Source organism: Lissotriton helveticus, chromosome 5_1, assembly GCF_964261635.1.
Source record: "Lissotriton helveticus chromosome 5_1, aLisHel1.1, whole genome shotgun sequence".
NCBI lineage: Eukaryota > Metazoa > Chordata > Amphibia > Caudata > Salamandridae > Lissotriton > Lissotriton helveticus.
In genome coordinates this window covers 666,492,337-666,516,161 of record NC_136065.1, presented here as the reverse complement: position 1 = coordinate 666,516,161, position 23,825 = coordinate 666,492,337, and the positions used below count along the sequence as shown (strand labels likewise).

The 23,825-nt window shown below is 39.9% G+C and overlaps 1 protein-coding gene across 1 annotated transcript in view; it reads left to right on the top strand.

Annotated features, from left to right (window-relative positions):
• ADAMTS14 (ADAM metallopeptidase with thrombospondin type 1 motif 14) overlaps window positions 1–23,825 on the top strand; it is a 602,768-nt gene that overhangs the window by 544,097 nt on the left and 34,846 nt on the right. Inside the window, exon 17 of the mRNA XM_078640432.1 lies at window positions 23,330–23,501. Coding sequence (XP_078496558.1) covers window positions 23,330–23,501 — 172 coding nt within the window. The remainder of the gene's footprint in view (window positions 1–23,329; window positions 23,502–23,825) is intronic.

The following is a 23,825-nucleotide window of genomic DNA, read 5'->3' as shown; positions in this document are numbered from 1 at the left end:
GAAGGGCTTACTGTAGTTGGGGGTACCTAACACAGGAGCCGAACATAATGCTGTGCGCAATTCAGAAAAACTTTTCTGACACTCTTCAGACCAAGGAACGGGATTGGGTGTATCTTTACACGTTAATGCCACCAAAGGTTTGGCTAATAACGAGAAATTTGGTAACCATTGCCTGCGATATGATGTAATGCCCAAGAAAGCACACACTTCTCTCTGTGGGGCATATTACCAAGGGCATTATCGTCGCATTAGCAATTCGCCCTATTGCCAAGCTGTCGCTAACACCAGTTAGCGACAGCTTGTAGGCGATAGCGGGCATTTAGGGGCCCACTTTGCATGTCAGCGATAATTATCGCTAATGACATGTAAAGTGGGCGTGCCAAGATGTTAGCAACTGAAAACAGTCGCTAACATCTCTAACTCCTATTAACAACTTTGGGAAATATTCGCGCTAAGCGCGAATATCTCCAAAAGCTAACGCCTGCTAAAAGCAGTTCTTAGCCATGTTATCCAATGGAAGGTGGATAACATGGCTAAGAGCATTGTCACGATAATGCATGAATATCGCTGATTTGTCTGCGATATTCATGCATTTCGCAGGATTTTTACCGCTTTTGAGATAAACCTTGATAATATCAAGGTATCTCAGCGGTAAAAATCCTCGGTGCTCGGCGATATTTTTTCCCCGCTAACCAAGCAATAGCGATAATTATCGCTATTGCTTGGTAATATGCCCCTGTGTTCTTGGCACACTCAATTTTGCTAATGCCTGTATTCTTTCTGGGGTCAGTTTCCTTCCCTCCTTCGATAAGAGGTGACCTAAGTAGGTCACTTCTTGTCGACAATATTGCAATTTGGAAAGTGACACCTTGTGATGCAAATCACACAGATGACGCAACAAAGACAACGTGGCTTTCCTACGTATTTCCTCACTATCTGCAGCGACAAGCAAATCATCAACATACTGAATGAGGGTAGCACCTACAGGTAAAACAATTGTATCAAGCTGTGTCTTTAGAGCTTGACTATATATTGATGGACTTTCACCGTAGCCCTGGGGAGCGCGTTTAAAGCGGAAGCTGCGTCCTCCTAAACTGAAGCCAAAAATATCCCTGCTCTCCTCAGCAATCGGGATGCTGAAGAAAGCATTCTTGAAGTCAATCACCGAAAACCAGGTTGCAGAAGCTGGAATCATAGTCAATAATGCAGTAATGTCGGGGACAACTGGAAATTGTGGCACAACTATTTTATTCACCTCTCTGAGATCAATCACAAATCTGTACACAGGTGGCTGAGAGGGATCAGTTCATTTTAAAACAGGCAGAACAGGGCTATTGCAAACGTTGCCTCTTGTCTCTTCAATCACATCTTTTTCAATTAGATCATAAACGATCGCTAGCAAAGCTTTTTCACCTTCACTAGAAATTTTGTATTGGGGAATTCGTGGCATTTTAACATTGGCTTTCAATGTTACAACATATGGTGGTATTTCCAAAAGGCCCACATCATTAGGACCAGTAGCCCAAAGAATATCAGGCAGAAGCGACAATTCTGTTGGAAGTTTATCCCTTGACAAATACATTGGAGAAACCACTTTCTTACCTAAAGTAAGTTGTACTCCAGTAGGAGAACAGTACAAAGTCGCATACAATCTTTTTAACAAATCCAATCCTAACAAGTTTTCACCACAACCTGTTGTCAGAATAAGGGGTGCTTCTAATTCACAAGGACCAACAGAAAGAGACAAAGGGTCAGAAATCGGATTTCTAACTGGGGCGCCAGAAAAACCTACTGATACATTCGTTTCGCCAGACAAAGGTGCGCCAGCGAGTTTGGAGTGCATAATAGAACTCTTTGTAGCACCAGTATCCAACAGAAAAGGCTCTGACACACCTGATGTAATCACCTCAACGTAAGGCCCACTCTGATCTACTGGAACTGAAACAACTCCCTCTCTTTGTCTATGGCTGTCCTAGCAATCATTACCTTCCAAATACTCATCTTCTGCATAGTAATCATCAGTGTAGTACTGAGCTGTCCTACCAGATGCGTTATTCTGCTGATCGAACCTATTCATAGAATTTTGAGGTGGAAGGGGACGAGCGTTCTGGGGAAAATGTCCATGTCCTCTACCTCTAGGCGCTTGCTGAACACCTCGACCTCTTACACCAGAAGCACCATTTGCGCGCTGTAACAAGATAGGGCAACTATACTTAAAATGACCCTCTTCCTTGCAATACGAACACTGATTGGGGCCTGCAGGGACACGTGGTTGAGTATACTCGACTCTTTGCGAGTTCCTCTGATACTGTTGAGGCTGCTGATAATTACTCTGATAGTTATTCTGACCACCATTATTCTGGCCACCACCACCACGTGGCGGATATGCTTGCTGTAACAGAACCTTCGTTTTCAACTCTTTAGTTTTCTTTTCTGCTCTATCTTTCTCGTCTTTGTCTCGATTTTCGTAGTACTGTGCAGTAGCCAATATCTGTGCTGAAGAAGAAACTGCCCATGAACTCTCTGAATCTTTTAACTTCTTACACAACTCTGGAAGCAGATTGTGCAAAAATGTATCGACGAACAGTCGCTGACCACCTTCTGTGCTCATATCTTGACCACTGTGGTCGACAAACGTTTCTTCAAACCTGGTGAAGAAATCTGACACTGTTTCATCTTTCTTCTGCTTACACGCAGACAATTTATCCCAATTTACTCGCATGGCAGGCATTATAGTTTTCATATAATTAATAATCCTGCCAGGGAGGTCTGCTACTAAAGGCTCAGGTTTGGCACCACCAATTTGTAGGGCATCTGCAGCAGCAATATTAGCCCATGTGTCACCTAACTCCTGATCATGATCCGCATGACGAATCTTTCCCCACAAAGGCTGTGGAACAACGTTCCCAAACAACATGTCTATGTCTGCTAAATTCATGATACATGACCCAGCAGTCTGTGACAACTCTTTGGAATACCCCGCGGGATTTTTACGGGGATCAGGCAATGTCTGTTTAAGGGCCAAAACTTCAGCTCGCTTCCATGGCACATGTACCCACACACGCTGAAAGTGTGGCAGAATAGGTGGGTTAGCATTTGCGTCACCCTCTCTCCATTGTGGGGGAACTTCTCTCATGGGGTATTGTCGCGCCTTTTTCCTACCGGATGCGTCACGCTCAAATAGTGATCGAGAAGTGCCCCCCTTACTCCGATATGACAACAATATCTCAACCGCTCTCTCGACATCGGGACCTACGATCATGCCCTCTGCGAAATCGAACCGCACACGACACAACTCGGGCGGGTTGTATTCCAGATCATTGTCTTCTAAATCTTCACAGAGAAAAACACACATTTGTTCAAAAACTTATCTCTGCTTCGGTGCTTCCCATTGACGGAAGACTTCCATGACAGACTCTACATCATACCTTACAACGTCGATAACCCATTTATGCGCTAAACGATTCAGTAAATCTCTCTCTCGATAGTCAGGCAGTTGACTCCGCAACTGTCTTCGTTCCGTGTTAGGGGTCGTAGTAGGCGACCCGAGGAAGGGTGAGAGAAGATTAGTAACAGTGTTGGCCATTCTCTGTCGAACGGAAGGAGAAACTGACGGAAGAACGGGCAGAAAAACAGGGTGAGATAAGGCAGGAGCAGTGGCAATAGCAGAGGGAGCATTAGGAGAAATAGAAGGTGCACTAGGCAAAGTCGTAGAAAGCACAGGTGAAGCAGATGTGATCGGTGGGCCTTGAGGAGGCTGCACCGAAGGAGCAGGAGCCAGCTGAAGAACAGCTGGTGGGTGCTGTGGAGGAGCAGGAGGCAATGCAATCACAGGTTGCGCAACTAAAGGTTGCGGAGGTGCCGCGGCATTTTGCGCATAGGGGGGTGGCGAACTTAATAAATGCGTCATTAATGGATCTTTTCCAAGCTCTTTTGCTGCATCTTCCTGAAGAGGCGGCAAAACTGGATAGCATTTATCTATTACCATTTTACGTTGCCTGTGCAACTGCTCATTCATCTGTTCCTCTTCATTGTCTTTAAACTGCATAGCAGCTTGCATTATTGAAATACCCCTTTCTCTCTTATATTTCTTCGCTAATTTAATTTCCTTCTGTTTGGCTTCCTTACGCCATAGGCGGAAAGAGTCAAACATCGCCGGCCGGGCTTTCTTCTTGAAAAGTTTAACTTCAAGATTGTCTAAGATTTCCGTGTCAAAGCTACCATATTGGGGCCATTTTAAAACACCGTCTTTCCTGGTGTATTTGATCCACACTTCATTGTATGTGATGGGGCCTACTCCATGTTTTACATATAATTCATAAGTTGGAGTTCCAACCGGAGGAACCGGACATGAGTCCTCCAATCAGGAGTCCCTATTATTACAACCAAGACAAAACAAATTTCCAAGTCTGCTAAGACCAGGCATCTTCGCTCTCTAGTCTAGGTTCAAACTTCAAAGGATTATCGGTTACGATATTTCTCGTGAATACACGAGTCCTTCGGTTTTGGCACTTGCAAGTTCCAAAAGGTGATCCAAAAGGGGATACTCAAACTAAGACCAACTAAGGACTGGGAGACGCTCCACTTATACTTAACTGAGATATCGATGACGTCACCAGAAGACTCGTCTTATCGTTTCGCTCTACCAAACTTCAAGGGTCCAAATCAGGGCGATAGCCAGGGCAGCCGTCCTTTGTAGCCGTCGGGAAGCGGGGAACCTCACAGCAAAGACTTTGGGACCACGTCGACATGCAGGGGTCGATGAAGTGGATGGCCTTCCTCCAGAATTTTCACACGAAGCTCCTCACGAACCTCTGGCTGGACCGGTACCGCTGGTATCGCCCAACGTTGGGCGCCAACTGAGCTACTGGGTTTTTCAGAACCTGTACCGAACCGGTAACCCAGTGGTGTCAGGGAACACACCCAAAGACCTCGAGTCCTTTCCTGATTTAGACCACAGAAACTCAGAGTCTTCTAGGTGAAGTCAAGGATCGATTTTATTGGCTGCAACCAAGGTAACAGGTGTCCTAGAAGTACGGGATGTATATTCTCAGGAGACTGCTCAAATTTACAAAGTCAGGCTTCTCTTTTTATACGAAATATTGTGCTTTAGGCAAACATTCTTCGAATTTACAGTATACTATTCACATATTTTCTTTTACAAAGGAAAAGCAGAGTCATGATGACAAGGCCATATTTCAGCTTGTCCAGCCCACAACAAATTACCCGGCAAGGCCCAACATTTCCATCAGATACCGGTGGACCCCCAATAAAAACGGGCACCTCCCCGTCATAAAGCAAGTGAGAGAGAAAAGAGCAGGGACAGGTGTGAGCAAGATTCGGCAGGGTGTGTGCGATGAAAAAAGGTTTATGGCCTGTTGTGCCTTGATGCTATCTTGTTCGGCCACTGGGAGAGGAGCTGACCAAACAGGTTCGGCCTGGGGCACTGGTTCCAACTTGCACAGGTCACAGGAAAGTCAATTAAGGTGTACGTGTCCTTTGGAATCGAATTCAGCTATATTATAAGCCTATGTAAAGGGCAACTCACAAAATGGCCGCCGTGCACAAAATGGAAGCCAAGGGTTCAGAACGAAAATGACGATTTCAAGGTGAAATCGTCACTGGAATATGACGAAAGTGCTTGTACATAGTGTACTAGCCATTTTCGGTCTTTTGATATAAAAATCGTCATGCTACGACAAAGTTTTATTCACGAGTTCAGAATTTTCAGAACTACATCATCAATGATTAGAAGTTTCATTTTCTTCACTACTCTTGAAACTTCATAAGAAGCTTCTAAAGATAGCTTCTGATATTCCAATTTATTTTCATGCTCAACGGGTAGCATAAGTAATCGATGTAAAATAATCCCTTTAATGCTGTGTGCTGCTAAACCAGTTGGAGCTGTTACAACACAAGATAAATGTGATTCTGTAGTTTTGTGTGAATAACTGGTCAAAATTTAATTAAGAAACGTTTTCCTGTTCCAGCTTGCCCACTGATGTACATTAAAATTGGTTTAAATGATGAACGTTGGCATTCTTTTTTGTCGTGCAGCAAACCATGTTGTATCTGTTGTGACACTTGTTGATATATTTCTTTTCGTTCGATGTTTTGTTGTTGTTCTAACTTTTCTAACTGGATAATATTGTTTTGTGCTTGTTGCATTGCAGTTTTTACTTCATTCATGGCAACTGCTGCTTCATTTTTGATAATATGTTGTCCTAGTGGATCTTGGCTTAGTGCAGCCGAACTTTGACTATCCTGAGAACTGTCTCTGGCTATTTCACCTGTAATAGTAGTTTCTTGTTCAATCTCATCATTTAACATTTGTAGATAAGTTGGGAAAATTGTGCATTGAATTCTGTCTTTACAGGCATTGAAAGAATCCTCATAGCAGTCAAAATCTCCAAGTAATTCTGTTTCACTACGCCAAAGCTTGAACAGTTGCAGAAGTGCTAAATAGAACAATTCCCTCTTATCTGGACTTTCACAACTGAGTTTTCTGTGGTTAATAAGATTTTACCAAAGAAACATCACATCCAATTACAACATATTTTTCTTCATTTATATTTTCTGTAACATTTCTTTTAAAGCTGTAATGTTGAAGTATTTCATAGAGACATAGGTTTTCCAGATGAGAACTCCTTTTGGGATAGTATGTAGCCAACATGTTAGTTTTAACAATATCTGTACTTTCTAGTTCTTTCAATGCTAAGTATATGGGGCAGATTTACAAGCCCCTTGCCCCACTTTTGCGTCACTTTTAACATGGGAAAAGTGACGCAAAAGTGGTGCCCAGGGCTTGTAAATCTGCCCCCCAATTTCTTGTGGAGATTTCAAAACTCTATTTCATGTGGCGGCAAGACCTAAACTTACACAAATAATTCCTCTTGACTTTGAATATAAACTGACAGAGCTCAACCGATTCGAACTTTCATAGGATCCAGTCTCTCAGTGGGAAAGCAGTTTCAAGCTAAAGCTGTACAATTTCTTGCTAAGACTCTTTTCTTGTGAAATTTCTTCCCACATTTCTTTCATCCCTGTCTTTTCAGATTTGGTTATATATGACATAACATAGCGAGCAACAGCAATTGAATTATCTGCAACATATTGAATATCCATGGTTGCATTCCACATTGTCAAAATCAGTAGATTGTAGTCAATAATATACTTTGAATCTTTGGTTCTTTTTAAGTTATATGTATTCTTCAGAGAATTCCGAGTTATTGTATGACTTACAGCTGACATAAAACTATTAACACTTTCTTTTGAAATTATCGGACTTGGGAATCCAAAATTACATTTTGTATAAAATTTCCCTTTAGACTTGTTTTTTCGTCAACAATATTTTCGACATTAGGGACTTTGAAACCGTAAAACTTGTTGTCTTAAGCTGTTTTCTCCTCCTTCTTTTGGAATGGCACAGGTAACATACAGTTCAATGAAAGACAAAACACTTTCTTCACTATCAGTTCCGCATTTTGAGGCATTCTTGATCCATAATGGCATGTGTATATGAAGAGCACCTCTGGCTTGGTACTCTTTTCACCAAAAGAAATCAGTGACTTCTCCATGAGGGAGAATATTTTTATTGCAGATAAATGATATCATACTTTTGAAATCTGTGGTTAAAATACCTGCACTAATTTATAGGTTCCAAGGAACAGAGGGCCAGATGTAGGTAGCCCAATACCGGTCGGTAACGGGCGAAATTACCGAATTTCGGCCGTTTCCGACCGGTATTAGGCATCTGAGATGTAGGGGTCATGTTTAAGGATTAGGTAATTTACAGAATAGGTCATTTAAGGAATCGGTATATTACCGAATTCTTAAAATACCGATTCGGTAAATTACAAGTTGGTGGTAAATACCGAATACCTTTAAAAAAGTGCCATGTGGCAGACATACAAGCCCTTAGGGCATGTATGTGTGCCACATGTGCACCCATGCACTATTCAGGGGTGCAATAGGGTGTCAATGTGACACCCTGCCACCCTTGTAAATGGTCCCCCTATTACAGATTCGGTATTTACCGAATCGGTAATACCGAATATTACCGATTCAGTAAAATGTACCGAATCTTTATCTACATCCCATTTACCGATTCTGAAATACCGAATCGGTACAATTCGGTATTTTAGAATCAGTAAATGGGAATTACCTACATCTGGCCCAGAAGCTCCCCAGGTGTCTCAATTCAATATTTTGAACATTTGAATTTGCTTGTCATCGAAATTCTAGTAAATCATCTCATGCATATTCAGCACAGCTAAGTGTTACACACCACGTAGGGGTACCTAGGTTTCTTAACATACATTTAAGTTCTCCGTGACTACAACACCAATACTCATTGGTACCACGTTGACACACCATCAAATTAATTAACTGAGATTCTAAATGATCATCTCTTTGTTGAACTTCGTCCATGAATTCCATTGCAGAAACAGATGTAAGATGAACTACTGTTTTTAATATGTGGTTAATATGTGGTTAACTGCATATGAAAGTTCAGACAAGTCAATTTCAAACAGAAGATGAAATATATATGGAATGCACTGTCAAAATCTTGGATCTTCTGAGTACAATCTTGTCGAGCAGTATTCTGAAGCTGGAATATTCATATCGTCCATCTTCTCCAGTGGGGAACAGCTGTAGGAAACAATGAGCTTCTAAACCTTTTGATTGAATAAGAATGGACTCTTTAGCATTTAAATCTGCCAGTTCCGGAGGTATAGCTACCAACTCTAAGTTGTTATGTACAGTTCTAGCTGGCATTTTGTTCTCTTCTAATTTGTTGTACCAATATTTACAAATACGTTGATCAGTACCAAACTCAAAACGACCTTCCACCAACAAATAGGTACCAAATTGCTCCCACTTATCATTGTTTTCCTTTTCACTTTTTAAATATACATCAGCATTCCTAGTTTGACTTCTATAGTGAGTATGTAGAAAACAAATACAAACATAGTTTGTTTTTTCAGATTAAACTATCTTAAACTTTGTAATTTCTTCTGCAAACTTGTCAGTACTAATATTTTCCACCTGTTCTTCAACACCTACGCTGTCACTTTCTCTACACTCCCCCTGTGAACCAAAGAAATGAAACTGTATATCATCACAAACTTTTTTAACATCCGATACTGAACCATGCAAAAGAGCTGCGTTCATTTCACTTAAAGATAATGCAGGACTTTTTACGTAGTACAATCTCCTTACTAACTTCTGCATTTCTGAGTGGTGTACTGCTAACATTCTTAAACGATGAAATGTACTTTTACAACTTTTCTAGAAAGACAAGCCAGAGAATGACCCTGCAACTTAGTATATTTTCTTACTTTACATGGATCTAATCCTTGTAACATCTTAATCTTCTCGTTAAGACTTTTTTTTGCATATTCTTGTAAGAAAACTCGTAATATGTCAGTAGATTCCTGTTGAATACTACAAATACTACTACAATTCCACTTATATACAGGAGCTTGTGTATGCCGCCCTTGAATTTCTTCAGCTATTACTTCTTCCACATTCGTAGGAACCATTTTTTCTTTTGGAATGGGACAACCATCTTTCATCTCATAGCATCGACAACTAGTATCAACTGCATGAAGTAATGTATTCTGTTGAAAATAGCTTTCTTCATTAAAGAAAGGCTCTATACTAGAAGTGTGCTTCCATTCACCAGTAAAAGTTTTGCAAAGGTTACTTCTATTCACCAGTCTTTTTCTTTTGCTTATCTCCTTCATAAAGTGCATTGTTTTATTCATGTTTTTATTCTCTTCAATACCAATATACATAATTGTCGTTTCAATTCAAAAGCAGTACCTACACTTTCAATCTGTTGCTTCTTCATATATGTTGCTGATTTGTTTTTATACTTTTTACAATCTTTTAATACATTTGAATTACTCTATTCTGAAACCTTCCCTACACGTATGTCTTTAAGTTGTTTCTGTCTATTTGTGACATGTTTTTTTTCACAAAATTAATGTTTTTTCCATTGCATCTCTTTATTTGCTTGTGTTTTTTTAGTATTTTCTTTGTTTAATCTTCCTACAATTTTTTTAAATAAATTGTTTAGTTCTCTTACCAGAAAAGACTTTGGCCCAGATGTACGACCATGACAATTTGCGACTCGTAAATTGCGCTCCATTGAGTGTCGCAATTTGTGACTCGCATATTGCCACGTACAATAGTGTCTGAGACACTGTAAGCGATTCTCAATGGGGTCGCAACTTGCATGCCTCATCAAGATTCATGAGGCACTCGCAATTTGTGACCCCATTGAGAATGGCTGGCACTCCCAGGTATGGTGGATTGCTGGGCTCAGCAGACCTCCATGTCTGGGACTACTTTTAAATAAAGCAGTTTTAAAAAAATGCAACTTGTTTTTCTTAAAGGAAAACTGGTGCATTCATTTAATTTTTTAAGGGTAGGTAGTGGTCCCTTAAATAATATTTTCCCCTGCAATTGCAAAGGGGAAGGGGTCCCCGCGGGACCCCTTCCTAATTGCAACTGCATTACCACCCTCTTGAAGACAGTGGTAAATTGTGAGTGTTTCGCAAAACATTGATACATTGGGTTGAGAGACGGAATTAGGAAGGGATGCCCTTGAAACGCCCCTTCCTAATTGCGAGTCACAAATCCTATTTAGCGACCTACAAATAAATTATGACTCGCTAAATAGGGTTTGTACATGGCCCTGTAGGTTCTTGCATGCGCATACCGGCCGCGAACCCATTTGCGCATGCAAAAACGTGTCGTACATCTGGCCCTTTATCCTCAGCAACCTTTTTGTGTTTTTCTAGTCCACTCTTTTTAGTTTTCATTAAGTACTTCGGTTTTTTTTGTTCTCTTCTCTTTTCATGTTTTCTTGCCATCTTCTATTTATAATTCAATCAAAATATCTTTCTAAAAAACAAAGAATAGTTTGATTAGTTTGATACATCAGTAATAAAAATTACATTAATAACATCTCAATATTGAAAATAGCAACTAAGCACAAAATAACAATTACATTCCTATTGCATTTTTAACAAATAAAATGAGAAAAGTGTAAAAACTAGAAAAACAACTGCAAAAACTGAAGAAAGGGTGTTCATAGAGACAGGACAAAAAGAAAGGTTTAGAAAGATTAAAATGAAATACTCAAAGAACACAGCTACTGAAAAATGGACGAAATGCAGAAAGAAGCAACAGATGTGCAGAAAGAGGCAAGAGAGGTGCAGAAACATGCAAGAGTGGTGGAAAAACAGAGAACAGGGGTGCAGAAAAAGACAAGAGAGGTGCAGAAAGAGGCAATAGAAGTGCAGAAAGAGGAAGAAAGGTGTAGAAAGAGGCAAGTGAGGTACAGAAACTGGTAAAAGGGGTGAAGAAAGAGGCAAGAGAAGTGGAAAAAGAAGTAAGAGAGGTAGAGAAAGAAGGAAGAGAAGTGCAGAAAGACGCAACAGAGTTGCAGAAAGAGGCAAGAGAAGTGCAGAAAGAGGCAAGAGGAATGCAAAAAGAGGCAAGAGAAGTGCTGAAAGAAGCTACAGTAATGTAGAAAGAGGCAACAGATGTACAGAAAAGAGTAACAGAGATGCAGAAAGACACAAGAGGAGTGCAGAAAGATGCAAGACTGTGTTTCAATAATTGCATGAGTGCAAGGCTAATGCCTGGGTTATTGAAAGAGTGCATAGGTAGGGTCTGAGTGAATGGTTGAGTTTAAGAATACTGCCTGAGTGATTACATGAATACATGGGTAGTGCCTGTGTGAATGTATAAGTGGAGAAGTGCCGTTTAGGTGATTCAAAAGTACATAAGTACTGTCTGAGCAGGTTTATGACTTGAAGAATAATGTCTGGGTGATTACATCAGTGCATGGGTGGTGCCTGAGTAAAACTATCACTGTAAGAATAATGCCTGCGTAATTGGATGACTACATGTGCGGTGCCTAAGAGAATGGTTTAGTGCAACAGTAGTGCTTGAGTTATTGTATAAGTGTATGGGTAGTATGTCAGTGATTTAATGAGTACAAGCGTAGCACCTAGATGATTCCATAAGTGCAGGGATCCTGACTGGATGAGTGGGTAAGTGAATTGGTAGTGCTTATGGGAATTCATGAGTGCAATACTAATATCTGCCTCCTTAGATCATTCCATAGCTAGTACTTGAGTGCAAGTATGACTAAAAAAGTAATCTGTAGTTCTTTGTATGAGAGCAATAGTAGTTCCTGAGGGAATGGACGAGTTCATAGATATTGTCCGAGTAAATCCTTCAGTGCAAAAGTACTGCCTGGGTGATTGAAGAATGACATAGGTAATACCTGATTGATTGCATGAGTGTATAGATAGTGCTTGAGAGAATAGATGACTGCATGGATACTGCTTGTGTGAATGGATTAGTCCAACTGTAGTGCCCAAATCATTGCATGACTGCATGACAACTGCTTGAGAAAATGGATAAGTAAATGGATAGTGTCTGAGTTAATGGATTAGTCCAACTCTACTACCTAGGTCATTGGATGAGTGCATGGCTACTGTCTGAGGGAATGGATGAGGAAATGAGTAGGGCCTGAATAAAAGGATCCATATAAGACTAGTTTTCTGTGTGATTCCATGAGTGAATCAGTAGTACCTGAGTGCTTCTATGACTGCAGGGGTAGTAGCTAGATGATTGTATGAGTGAATGGGAAATACCTGAGAGAAAATATGAGTGTTAGGATAATGCTTGGGCCATTGCATGAGTGCATCAGTAGTGCCTGTGTGAATACATGAGTGCATAGGTACTGCCGGAGTGAATGTTTGAGTGGAATAGTAGTGTCTGGGTTACTATATAAATGTATGGCTAATGTCTTAGTGAATAGAAGTGTGTATAGGTAGTGCCTCCTTGATTGCATAACTGAATAAAAATGCCTAAGTGAATTCATGAGTCCAATAGTGATATATGCCTCTTTACATCAGTAAATATCTAGTGCTTCAGTATAGAGATGTAATTCTCACTATATTTCTGAAAGCAAGCATGCATCTGTCTGTACCTTTTCCTAGTGGCATCATAAGTAATAGAAACATACAAATGCATGTATACCAATGTTTTATACCTCTACCATCTTTTTAGGCATAACACGTGTGAGAATACATGTGCAAGCAGACACATACTTGAGTCATAAGACTATAAAGTCCCTTAAACGTGACAAACTGCACTTTCCATTTCAAAGAGACACCTAAAATTACGCTGCGTATTTGAAGTGAACATTTCATATACCAATACAAGCTAACCTAATCACTAATCCTTCTACCAACAAATCTTAGTCGTCACTTTTGTGCTGCAGCTTCACTATTCAACAACTACTGAGAGTGTTGGGCCTAGTCAATACACAGCAGCAAGTTTCTCATAGTGTCTGTTAAAAGTCTCACTATACTCCTAAAACCATGCATGTGTCAGTACCTTTTACTAGTGGCATCATATATACAAGAAACATAGAAAAGATGTATACCTGTGTTGTATACATCTAACATCTTCAGATGTTTAACATGTGTGAGAATATATGTGCATGTAGAGACATACCTGAGCCATAGGACCATAAAGTCCATGAAGCCTGACAAATTGCACTTCCCATTTGAAAGAGACACCTACATTTATAAGGAATACTTGGACTGCTCTTTTACATAGACTAATATGAGGTAACCTAATCACTAATACCTCTACCAACATGTCTTAAACCTCAGTTTTGTGGCACAGCTTCACTATTGAGCAAATAGTGAGAGTGTTGCACCTAACCAAATATAATAGCAACCCTTTGCATGTGTGTGTTGTAACTCTCAATAGATTCATAAAAGTATGCATACACAACTCTGTACGTTTACTAGTGGCATCATTCTTAAAAGAAACATAAAAAATAGAGGTATACCTGTTTTTTATACCTCTACCATCTTAATGGGCATAACACATGTCAGAATACATGTGCAAGTAGAGCTATACCTCAGTCACTACACCATAATTGACTTTGAATTATGCGACGTACTACATCTGCACCTTTCCACACACTCATGCAAACTACCATAATCACTAATCCATCTGCCAATGTATACATGTTACTTTGCACAAACTATTTAAAATATAATTTCATTACAATAAAACAAACTACAATAGACATCTGTACATTTCATAAAGTATTTGAAACATTACACTTCTCTAACAATGTCCCGACTTTGAATTTTATTTTTTTTAATCTAAAATTATCACTACAAAGAGTAAAGCACTGCTCCACAATACATAAGACACCTTATACATTTCTTACTCACATTTGAAATAGTTTTGCAGAACATCAAATATCAGTAACTCATTAAAGATTTTTTTGGCACAAATTAAATGTCATGCAGCACTTTCAGCAAGGTGAAACCAGTAATGGCAAACCTTTCCTCTCTTTCTGCACACAAATAAATGTAAGTAACAATTCACATTGCTTCCTACATTATTTCAAATTGTGAAACACATTTCTATTGGTTAGACATATTAACCCTTTCTAACTGTCTTCAAATAGTGCTCAAAAGAGTTCTGAAATTTTCTGGAGTCGCGACTTCACCAGGGTGCTGCAGTGTAGTGTCGCAATGGAGCTTCAAACCCTTACGGGATTTCAAAAACCTATTCCTAATAATACTAGTATACTTTTTTTAACAACACACTACTTCTACACATACACTGACTTAGAAAACCTTAATTTAGTAACATATCACTTATATTTAAAATGTCTATTTCATATTTTAAATCCACTGTAAAGTTTCAACTCTTCCCCAAGTCTGCTGAAAAGTAACACTTTCAGAAACATTCAACTGTACCGGCAGGTCACAAGTTCACCATATTTTCAAGTTCAGCACACAAGCTTACAAATGCCAACAGCAAGTGTGGTTGGTTGACTTTTGCAAAATATTACCTTATCCTACCTACTGTACCTTTCAAACATTTTTAATAACCAATCAGAAACATGATTCCTCAGCAAAGTAATATGCATCCTATTTTTGAGTGCACAATGTTGATAAATAGCCAATCACTTATTGTTTTTTTTAAAACAGCATCTTCTCCACCATTTTAGATACCTCTCATTCTACCAACTGATTACCTCAGCTACAGACTTTTTTCATTACCTCCAGACATCCCTTCAAGATGCTGACAATGTGGATTGTAGGGCACAGCTATATTTTCTGATGCAAAAGGTATGCTGAACACAGATGTACTGACAAAGACCTAGGTTTAAAAACGTTGGATATTAAATAGATTGCACAGAGAGTATTAAAGTGGCATCAATTGATGCCTTTGGTTAAATCCTTTTAGCATCTCCAACTCCCTGACCTCATGATTGTGCACTGTGGTGGCAATGACCTAGGCACATTGACTGGGGTTGGGCTGGAAATGCTAATGAAGGATACCTTTGCACAATTGATGTTGCTTTTGCCTTAAACTATCTTTGTATATTCTAATATATGCCAAAGACAGAAATGGAAGTGGTCAAATAAATTCTGTCCACAGTTTGAGAAAGCTAGGAAGAATGTCAATAAAGCTATTTCTGCTTACCTCAGAGACTATAGGATGGGCTCCATCTATAAAAACAATTTACGTTTTGATATGGATGACATCTATAGAAGTTGAGAAACAGAGTGTTTCTCAACAACCTTAAGCTGTGCCTCCACATTTACATGTAGCTTCAACAAAGTCAGAATGAAAACAAGGGCTCTTTTTAGAGCCACCCTATAACCCAACAGTATTTTCTTTTTTTAAGAAACATACATACTCTTTTTATTTTTTTGTGGATTCGTGAACCTGTCACGAGCCCATGGCAAAAGTGCGAATTCAATGTTCTACAACACAACACTCTTCAAGTTTAACTTTTATTTTTGTATTTATTATAATATTAATATCTCTATGAACATTATTGTGAAAAATAACTTCAAACTCACTATCTTTTTTTAGAAAAAAAGTCACAAATGCAACACAACCTTCTAAATACTATATTATTAAATTATTATTTCAGGTGGAACCGTGAATCCATCACGACGTTACAAGGGGCGCCCGCGCAGAGAGCCACAATAGGGTCATGACTCCAAACAAAAGAAAAAAGTACCCCCCAGCCCCACTACTTGTAGTCTGCTCCAGGAATCCCATCCCCAGAGACCCAGACATTTTTTTTTAAAAAGACCTACTTGCCCTCTACCCCATGGCATTTTTTTACCACAGTGACCCCATCCCCAAAGGCATGTCCTCATGTTGGAGACCGCAGGGTAGCCCAATGCCTCCGGGGTCCCTGCCGGCTCCCTGCCTCCTGCGGGAGCCGGCATTGATTTTTGGCAAAGGGAGCTGCTGACATGCAGCTCCCTTTACCCAAAAGCAATCTGCTTTTCTTCATGGAAGGGAGAGCAGGTTTCCTGCTCTTGCTTCCATGAGGCAAAGCAGTGTTTGCTATGACAGGGTGGGAACTGTGCTCCCACCCTGTCATAGCAAACTGCAACGTCCTCGGGTGGGCACCCCGGGACATTGCTGGTGCCGGCCCGGGGGGGTGGTGGTCTCCAGGGCCAAGGAAGGCTCCAGGAGGGGGCCCTATCCCATCAGGATTAAATCCCGGGGGGGGGTGGTCCCCGGGTCAGTGTGTGGGGAGGGGGCAGGACCTCCCCTACCCACGCAGTTTTTTTAAAAAGCCTGGGGAGGTGGTCCCCGGGTCTGTGGAGGAATAAAGGTTAGAGGGAATTTTAAAAAAAGTTTCAATTTTGTGAAAACAAAAAACTCATAGTTTCAGAGGAAATCCTTTTCTCTGTGTTAAAGTAGTCCCCTCGATCTGGAAGTCAGGGGATAAGACTGAAAGGAGCAGCTTCATGAGTAATATCAAAATGCATTTTCCAGAAAAGGTAGCAAACGCATTGAAGTAGAATTGCGATTCTAAAAGGTTTACTGTATTAGGAATAGAGATTTTGTTAAAGACAAGGAGGCTAGCATTATGCATAATAACCTTTATTTGCCACTTCTCACATAATAACCTTTCTTTGCCACTTCTGAGCAGCAACCATTAAAAGCTTAATAGAACATAAAAACATCACAATAACCAAAAAGAATGTTCAGTCCCAAAAGTAGTCTGTGACCTCCATTTTCCTCCTCTTTTCCTTTGCTGTTCTTCTTATTTCCCTTGATCTTTATTCCTTTTAACCTTTTCCAGTTCTCAATGGAAAAAAATTCAAACAATTCCACATGAAAGAATGACCCACACAATCCTCACTCTATTCTTATAATATATATATATATTTTTTATAAAATCAACCTGGAATAGTTTATTATCCCAAAAAAAACACACCTCCCAAAAAAGGGTTGGGTGGGAGGGATAATACTGGCCTCCTTGTCTTTAATAAAATCTCGATTCTTTATACAGTAAACCTTTTAGATTCATACTCTTATGTCAAGACAGGAGGCTAGCATTATGCATGTTCAAAGGTTCTATAAACCACATCTTGATACATGATCTATTGATTTAAAACCTCTAAAACTTTCAGCTGCAAACCAATCTGCCGCTTTGATAATATCTTCCATCTTCCACCAAGCATACACACTTTACTCAGCATTGCTCCTCCCGCTGAGTGAGCCGTAAACTTGGAAATATCCACACCTGCTTCTTTCATTGCATTCTTAACTCATCTTGCAATTGTTGCATTACAAACCATGTTATAAGGTTTCACATACGAAATCAACACTTGCTCAACTCTTGCCGCTCTTTTCTCCAGCAATCTATTCTCGTACTCTTTTAGACAATGCACTACACACAACTTAGTATGATCATTAAACATAGGACAACCTACAGCACCAGACATGGTCTTGGTTCTCCCACATAATTCAAAAACAACTCCATTTGGTTGATAAAACCTATGAGATAATTCCATTGCTTTCACATCAGAAACTCTCCTAAAAATATATAAGACACAACAAAGGAGTTACTTCCAGGAAAATTCTCTCACACCTAAATATTTATTACTTGGCCACCCCTCAAACAACTTCAATACCAAATCAACATTCCATAATGAGCTATGTTTAGGATATTGTTGTCTCCTTAGCCAAAATACCTATCATTACTTTACATACTAAAGGACTTTTACCAATCGATACACCATGTTTGAGGGAATGACCCACAGATATCGCTGATCTATATAACAATTCACTGTTATATAACACAAACCATTTCCAAATAATTCAGCTAAAAAAGAAAATGTCACTACCTGAACATCATCAGCTTCTGAGGGCTCCAAACCCCTTTCCACGCACCAACTAAACCACACCGTCCATGCTCCTCTGCATCTCTTTCTTGTACCTGGACCCCATGACTCATTGAGTAATTCGGTACAAAAGGGGGTGGTAATGAACGGAGCATCTGAACCAATCAAACACTCACACCCAGTCAAAAGATCTGGGTTTAATCCATCACCGTTCTTTAGCCCACTCTGCCACCCCAGTTCAGACATGGCTATATGCAAATCAGTCTGACCCTGTGCCTCATGGGAACAGTCCAGCCCGAACTGCCAAGCCATGCCTTCCTCCGTCCATTACCACCCCCTTTTGTACCGCTTTTGGCTGCCATAAGTGTGGCAGGGTATACTCAGACGTGAGTCCCATGCTCATTTTGCCACTGGATTCAAGCAAGCCGGGCTGAAGACGGCTGTAATGCCAGAAACCGGTCCTCGGAAGCTTGTTTCCGGTCCAGGGAAGGCATGGCTTGGCAGTTCGGGCTGGACTGTTCTTATGAGGCACAGGGTCAGACTGATTTGCATATAGCCATGTCTGAGCTGGGGTGGCAGAGTGGGCTAGAGAACGGTGATGGATTAAACCCAGATCTTTTGACTGGGTGTGAGTGTTTGATTGGTTCAGATGCTCTGTCCATTACCCCCCCCCCCCCTTTTGTACCGTCATTGAGTAATTCAGCAGCCATGCTCAGAAGTTCTCTGAGTGCTTCTGAACTGCTTATATCTTCCATACTAGAAGGTTGAGAGAATCTGATTCCACCATTGGATGTTCCCTCCCCTCTATGTTTCTTAAGAGACCTGTGAAACTCACCACCAAAAACGATTCCTCCACTGCTAACTGCATCACTGATGGAAACCATGGCTGAGTCTTCCAAAATGGAGTAACCAAAACAATTTGACATTGCTGTGACTGTCTCTTTACCTGCACTAGAGCTCTCTGTATCATAGAAATCGGAGGAAAGGCATACCCCTTCAACCCTTCCCAAATCTGCAGAAATGCGTTCACTGCCATTGCCCCTGGATCCGCTCTCCAACTGACATAACTTTCTAACTGGTTGGTTAATCTTGATGCAAAAAGTTCCACCTACAATGGGCCCATCTACTCCAAAATCTTCTGAAACACTTCCTCTTTCAATTTCCAGTCGCTGTAATCTGTCAAATAACGCAAACTCCAATCCACTAACACATTCAGCTCCCCTGGTAAGTACTCTGCTCTCAATCCGATCTTTTGTCCTAAACAAAACTCCCATATTTCCTTTGCCAACTGCACTAGTCCTTTGGATCTCGTTCCTCCTAGCCTGTTTATATATTCCACAGAACTTATATTGTCCATCCTCAATAGAACTGATTTCCCTTCCAAACTTGTTCTGACATTTTTCACTGCCAACAAACACGCCTTCATTTCCAGACGATTTATATGCCTCTCCTTCTCTTTCAAGGTCCAAAGTCCCCCAATCTCTTCTCCAAAGCCAAACGCTCCCTAACCTGAGCTACTCACATCTGTTTCCACCACAGAATCCAGAGAAATCCCCAAAATTGCTCCGCCATTCAATGCGTCTAAATTCTCCTTCAACCAAAGCAATGCCTTCTTTGCCTGTATAGAAATCACTGTCTGAGCTCCATACCATTACTGTTTGCTAAGCCTGCAATCTTTAAACGTTGTAAGGCTCTGTAATGTAACGGGCTCGGAAATATTGCCTGGATAGATGAGGTTAGTAAATCACTCTTGCCAACCCTCTAAATGCCACTTTCTCCTTCCTCAATACCGACTGAACTTCCTGCTTTGTCTTCTTCAACTTTTTCTCTGGTAGATGTAACTGACCTGATACAGTGTCCACCACAAATCCTAAAAATTCCAAATTCTGTACAGGTCTCAAATTTGACTATTCCAAACTCACAACAAAACCTACATTCTGCAACAAATCTCTCACTATTACCAACTGCTCCTCCAGCTCCACAAATTCTTGACTCATGAATAATATGTCGTCTAGATAAATGATCATTCTCATACCTCTCTCTCTTAAAAACACAAATACCGGTTTCATCACCTTTGTAAAGCATGATGGGGCAGAAGAAAGTCCAAATTGTAAACTCTGAAACTGAAAAAACTGGCATTTCCAACGAAACTGCGGAAACTTCTGACTCATCTCTGACATAGGAATAGTGAAATATGCATCTTTTAAATCCAATTTCTCAATCCATTCTTTCCCATGTAGTATATCTATTTAAAGATGAATACCTTCCATCTTGAAATCATGATACGTCACATACTGTTTTTAATTAATCAATGGTCTCCAACCTTTGTCCTTTTTCTCTACTATGAATAAAGTGCTTACAAACCCTTTCTCTTTCTAGTCCACCTTTACAATCACATTTTTTTCCCAACATTTCAGAAAGTTACTCCTCTAATATTTTTTTTGCAACTCTTCCTGAAATCTCAATTCCTGAGGTTCGCTTAACTAAACTGGTTATGACTCGAAATCTATTGACTAACCCTCTATGGCCCTTAGAACCAATATATCTTTTGTGATTGTCTTTCACTTTTCTTTGAAATATTTTAATCTTCCTCCTATACCCTTCAGGATAGAAATAGAAAATATCCTCATACTCACCCTGGTTTTGTCCTTGACCCGTAAAGTGACCCCTTCCTGTATTTGCATGACTCAGTGACCTTCCTATTTGTGGAGAGAACTAAGATCCTTCTTGTCCTTTATATTATCCTTGTCCCTGATTCTGGTACTGGGCTCTGATGTTTGCATGGCTGATAGATTGCCCTCTCCTACCAGCCCGTCCATAAAAGCTAGAGTATCGAAATACCCTTTGCATTGAGGTCTGTGCCTTATCAAGGCTTGTAAAGGTTTGTAAATATTTTGTTAACAACCTCACCATTCCGTCTCCAAACAACAAACCACGGGCATCAACTCCCTGTTTGTTAAATCACTCAGTTTGGGATTTATGTGCATAAGTACAGTCTTTTTCCTCTCGACTAATAGACCCGCATTCGAGTTTCCCAAAAAACAAATGGCCCTCTGACACCATCCACGCAACAAACTTAAATCTATATCAAAACTTTTTATATATGCTTCTTCAACTGCATCAAACTTTTTTGCCAATGTCCCTTAAATGTCAAGAACTTTATCCTGCCATTGTTTCAGGGATCTTCCTAACCTCTTTCTTGGATCCTTCCCCATCTTAAATAAATATGTTATTAATTCAGGATCCAATTTCAGTGTCATAGAAACCTTTTCATCTATTATTGGTCTCGAACATTCTGCCCTCATTATATTTTTTCATCCTTCTCCAGTGATTTCCTTATTTTAGACCTGATGTAGTCTGAAACATGCTCTAAAGGCCACCGTCCTTTCCTCTAGGATGTCTAAAAAGTACCCCTCCAAAAGGATCAACTACCTTTTCAGTTCTTTTAACTCTACCATGACCACTCACATGATTTTCCTCCTCCAAACCATTCTTATATTCCAGATCAAGAATATACTCACCCATATCTGTGTTATAAATTAATTATTCATCACATCCTCTGATGTATACCCTTCATTTTCAGTGCTAGACTGGCCTCTCTTTGTACCGCGCCGCGTATCTTCTCCATGTGAGCCTCTTTGTACTCCACTCTGTGAAGCTTTACTCTCTATATGCTTCATTTTTGAAAGACATATCCCTCCTGGGCCTCTCTCACAAATCTCCTCATCTGAAACTGAGAAGTACTCTTCTTCCTCAATAATCTTTCTTTTGCCCATAGCCTGCTTAACTGACTCTTTTATCACTTCCTTGAACTCCTTAGAAATAATCTCCCTTACAAGATGTTCCTGCTCATCTCTATTAACCTCCATATCTATTAAACCTTTATATTTCCTTATTTTCCAACTTTGAAATTAATGTTGACAATTTTCTCTACAAAAATGACAATCCTTTGATTCACTCAATGATTACTGTTGCTATGCTAAGGAACTTGTGAAGCGATCTCCTTTAGAAAGAACCATTGTGCTCCAGACCAAGCTCTTTTTCCTTTCAAAAGAGCACCAAATCAAGACTAATCGCTACACGAGTTGTGTGACTTCCTCACACAACTCTCATTAACCCTATGTCATTCATTGACGTGCTACCCAAACGAAAGCTTCTCAAATGCTGAGATCCTTCGGCACACCTACGTCACGCCCAGAATACTTCAGCGCGAGTAACAGGTACTTCAAGCACACTTATGTAACGCAATTTCAAATGTACACCGCAGTGCTCGCACCTCCGATGCTCTAAAGCTTTGTTAACCACAAAAATAATAAGCACTCTGCACTACGATATTAGCACACTCTTTTAATACATGTATTTATACTTTAAACAGCAATTAAATACATTTACCTACCTTACAATTAAACCTATTAAAAGTAAACAAACCCTGTTTATACTACTAATGTATTTTAATTAAACAGACACCCATAAATTGGGTATTACCAGTCCACCTCAAAAAACACTCAATCCAAATTACTCTCTCTTTATAAATTCACAAAAATAACTTCTATATACTTATCTGCTCAGCAGCAGCAAACGAAAGAGGAGGAAAATGGAGGTCACAGACTACTTATGGGACTGAACATTCTTTTTGGTTAATGTGCTGTTTTTGTGTTCTATTAAGCTTTTAATGGTTCCTGCTCAGAAGTGGCAAATACAGGTTATTATGCATAATGCTAGCCTCCTGTCTTGACATAAAATTCCAACAGAAATAGTAGAGATGTTGCAGGAGAAATGGAAAGGATTTGGGGAGGCACAGGCTACCACTAATTCTGAGGAGTAATCAAGGATAAAATCTTGTGAGACTCACAGTTTTGATGTACCCACAGTAGGCAAGGATATAAGTAGACAAGATGGATTTGAATTTTCCATATCTGTTATCAAATTCCTTTACTATCCTGTCAAGCTGTGTCACTTGTTTCTCATATGTTTTTAATCACAATTTTGCCATTTTCTTTCTCTTCATCAAACTTCCCATCAATTATCTATTCCTTCTATTTAGTTGATATTCTCTTCTTTCTCTCTGCCGCTCATGTTCTACATGTTCTATGTGATTTCAGATTGTCCCTCACGAGGAGGACATGAAGAGCAGCCTGCTATACAAGTACATCATCCATGAGGACCTTTTGCCAATGATCGGAAACAATAACGTGCTGCTTGAGGAGATGGACACACATGCACATGAATGGGCTCTCAAAAGCTGGTCCCAATGCTCAAAAGCCTGCGGAGGAGGTTAGTTTTCAGCACTGTCTGTCAAAATCATACCATGAAGGGCAGGAGGAAGCACAAAGCAAGCTAAAGGTGTGACTGGAATTGCATTGATAATTTACAATCACAGATTGTAAACTCTGCTCATGATGGTGTGAACACTGTATATGGAAAACAGAATATTGTTAGGACACAATATTGAGGACAAAATATTTAAAAAAAATTATATATATATATATATATATATATATATATATATATATATATATATATATATACAGGTCAGTAAGTCTAGCTGTTCTATACCTAACTCCACATTACAACTACAAATATATGTACCTAAGCAGT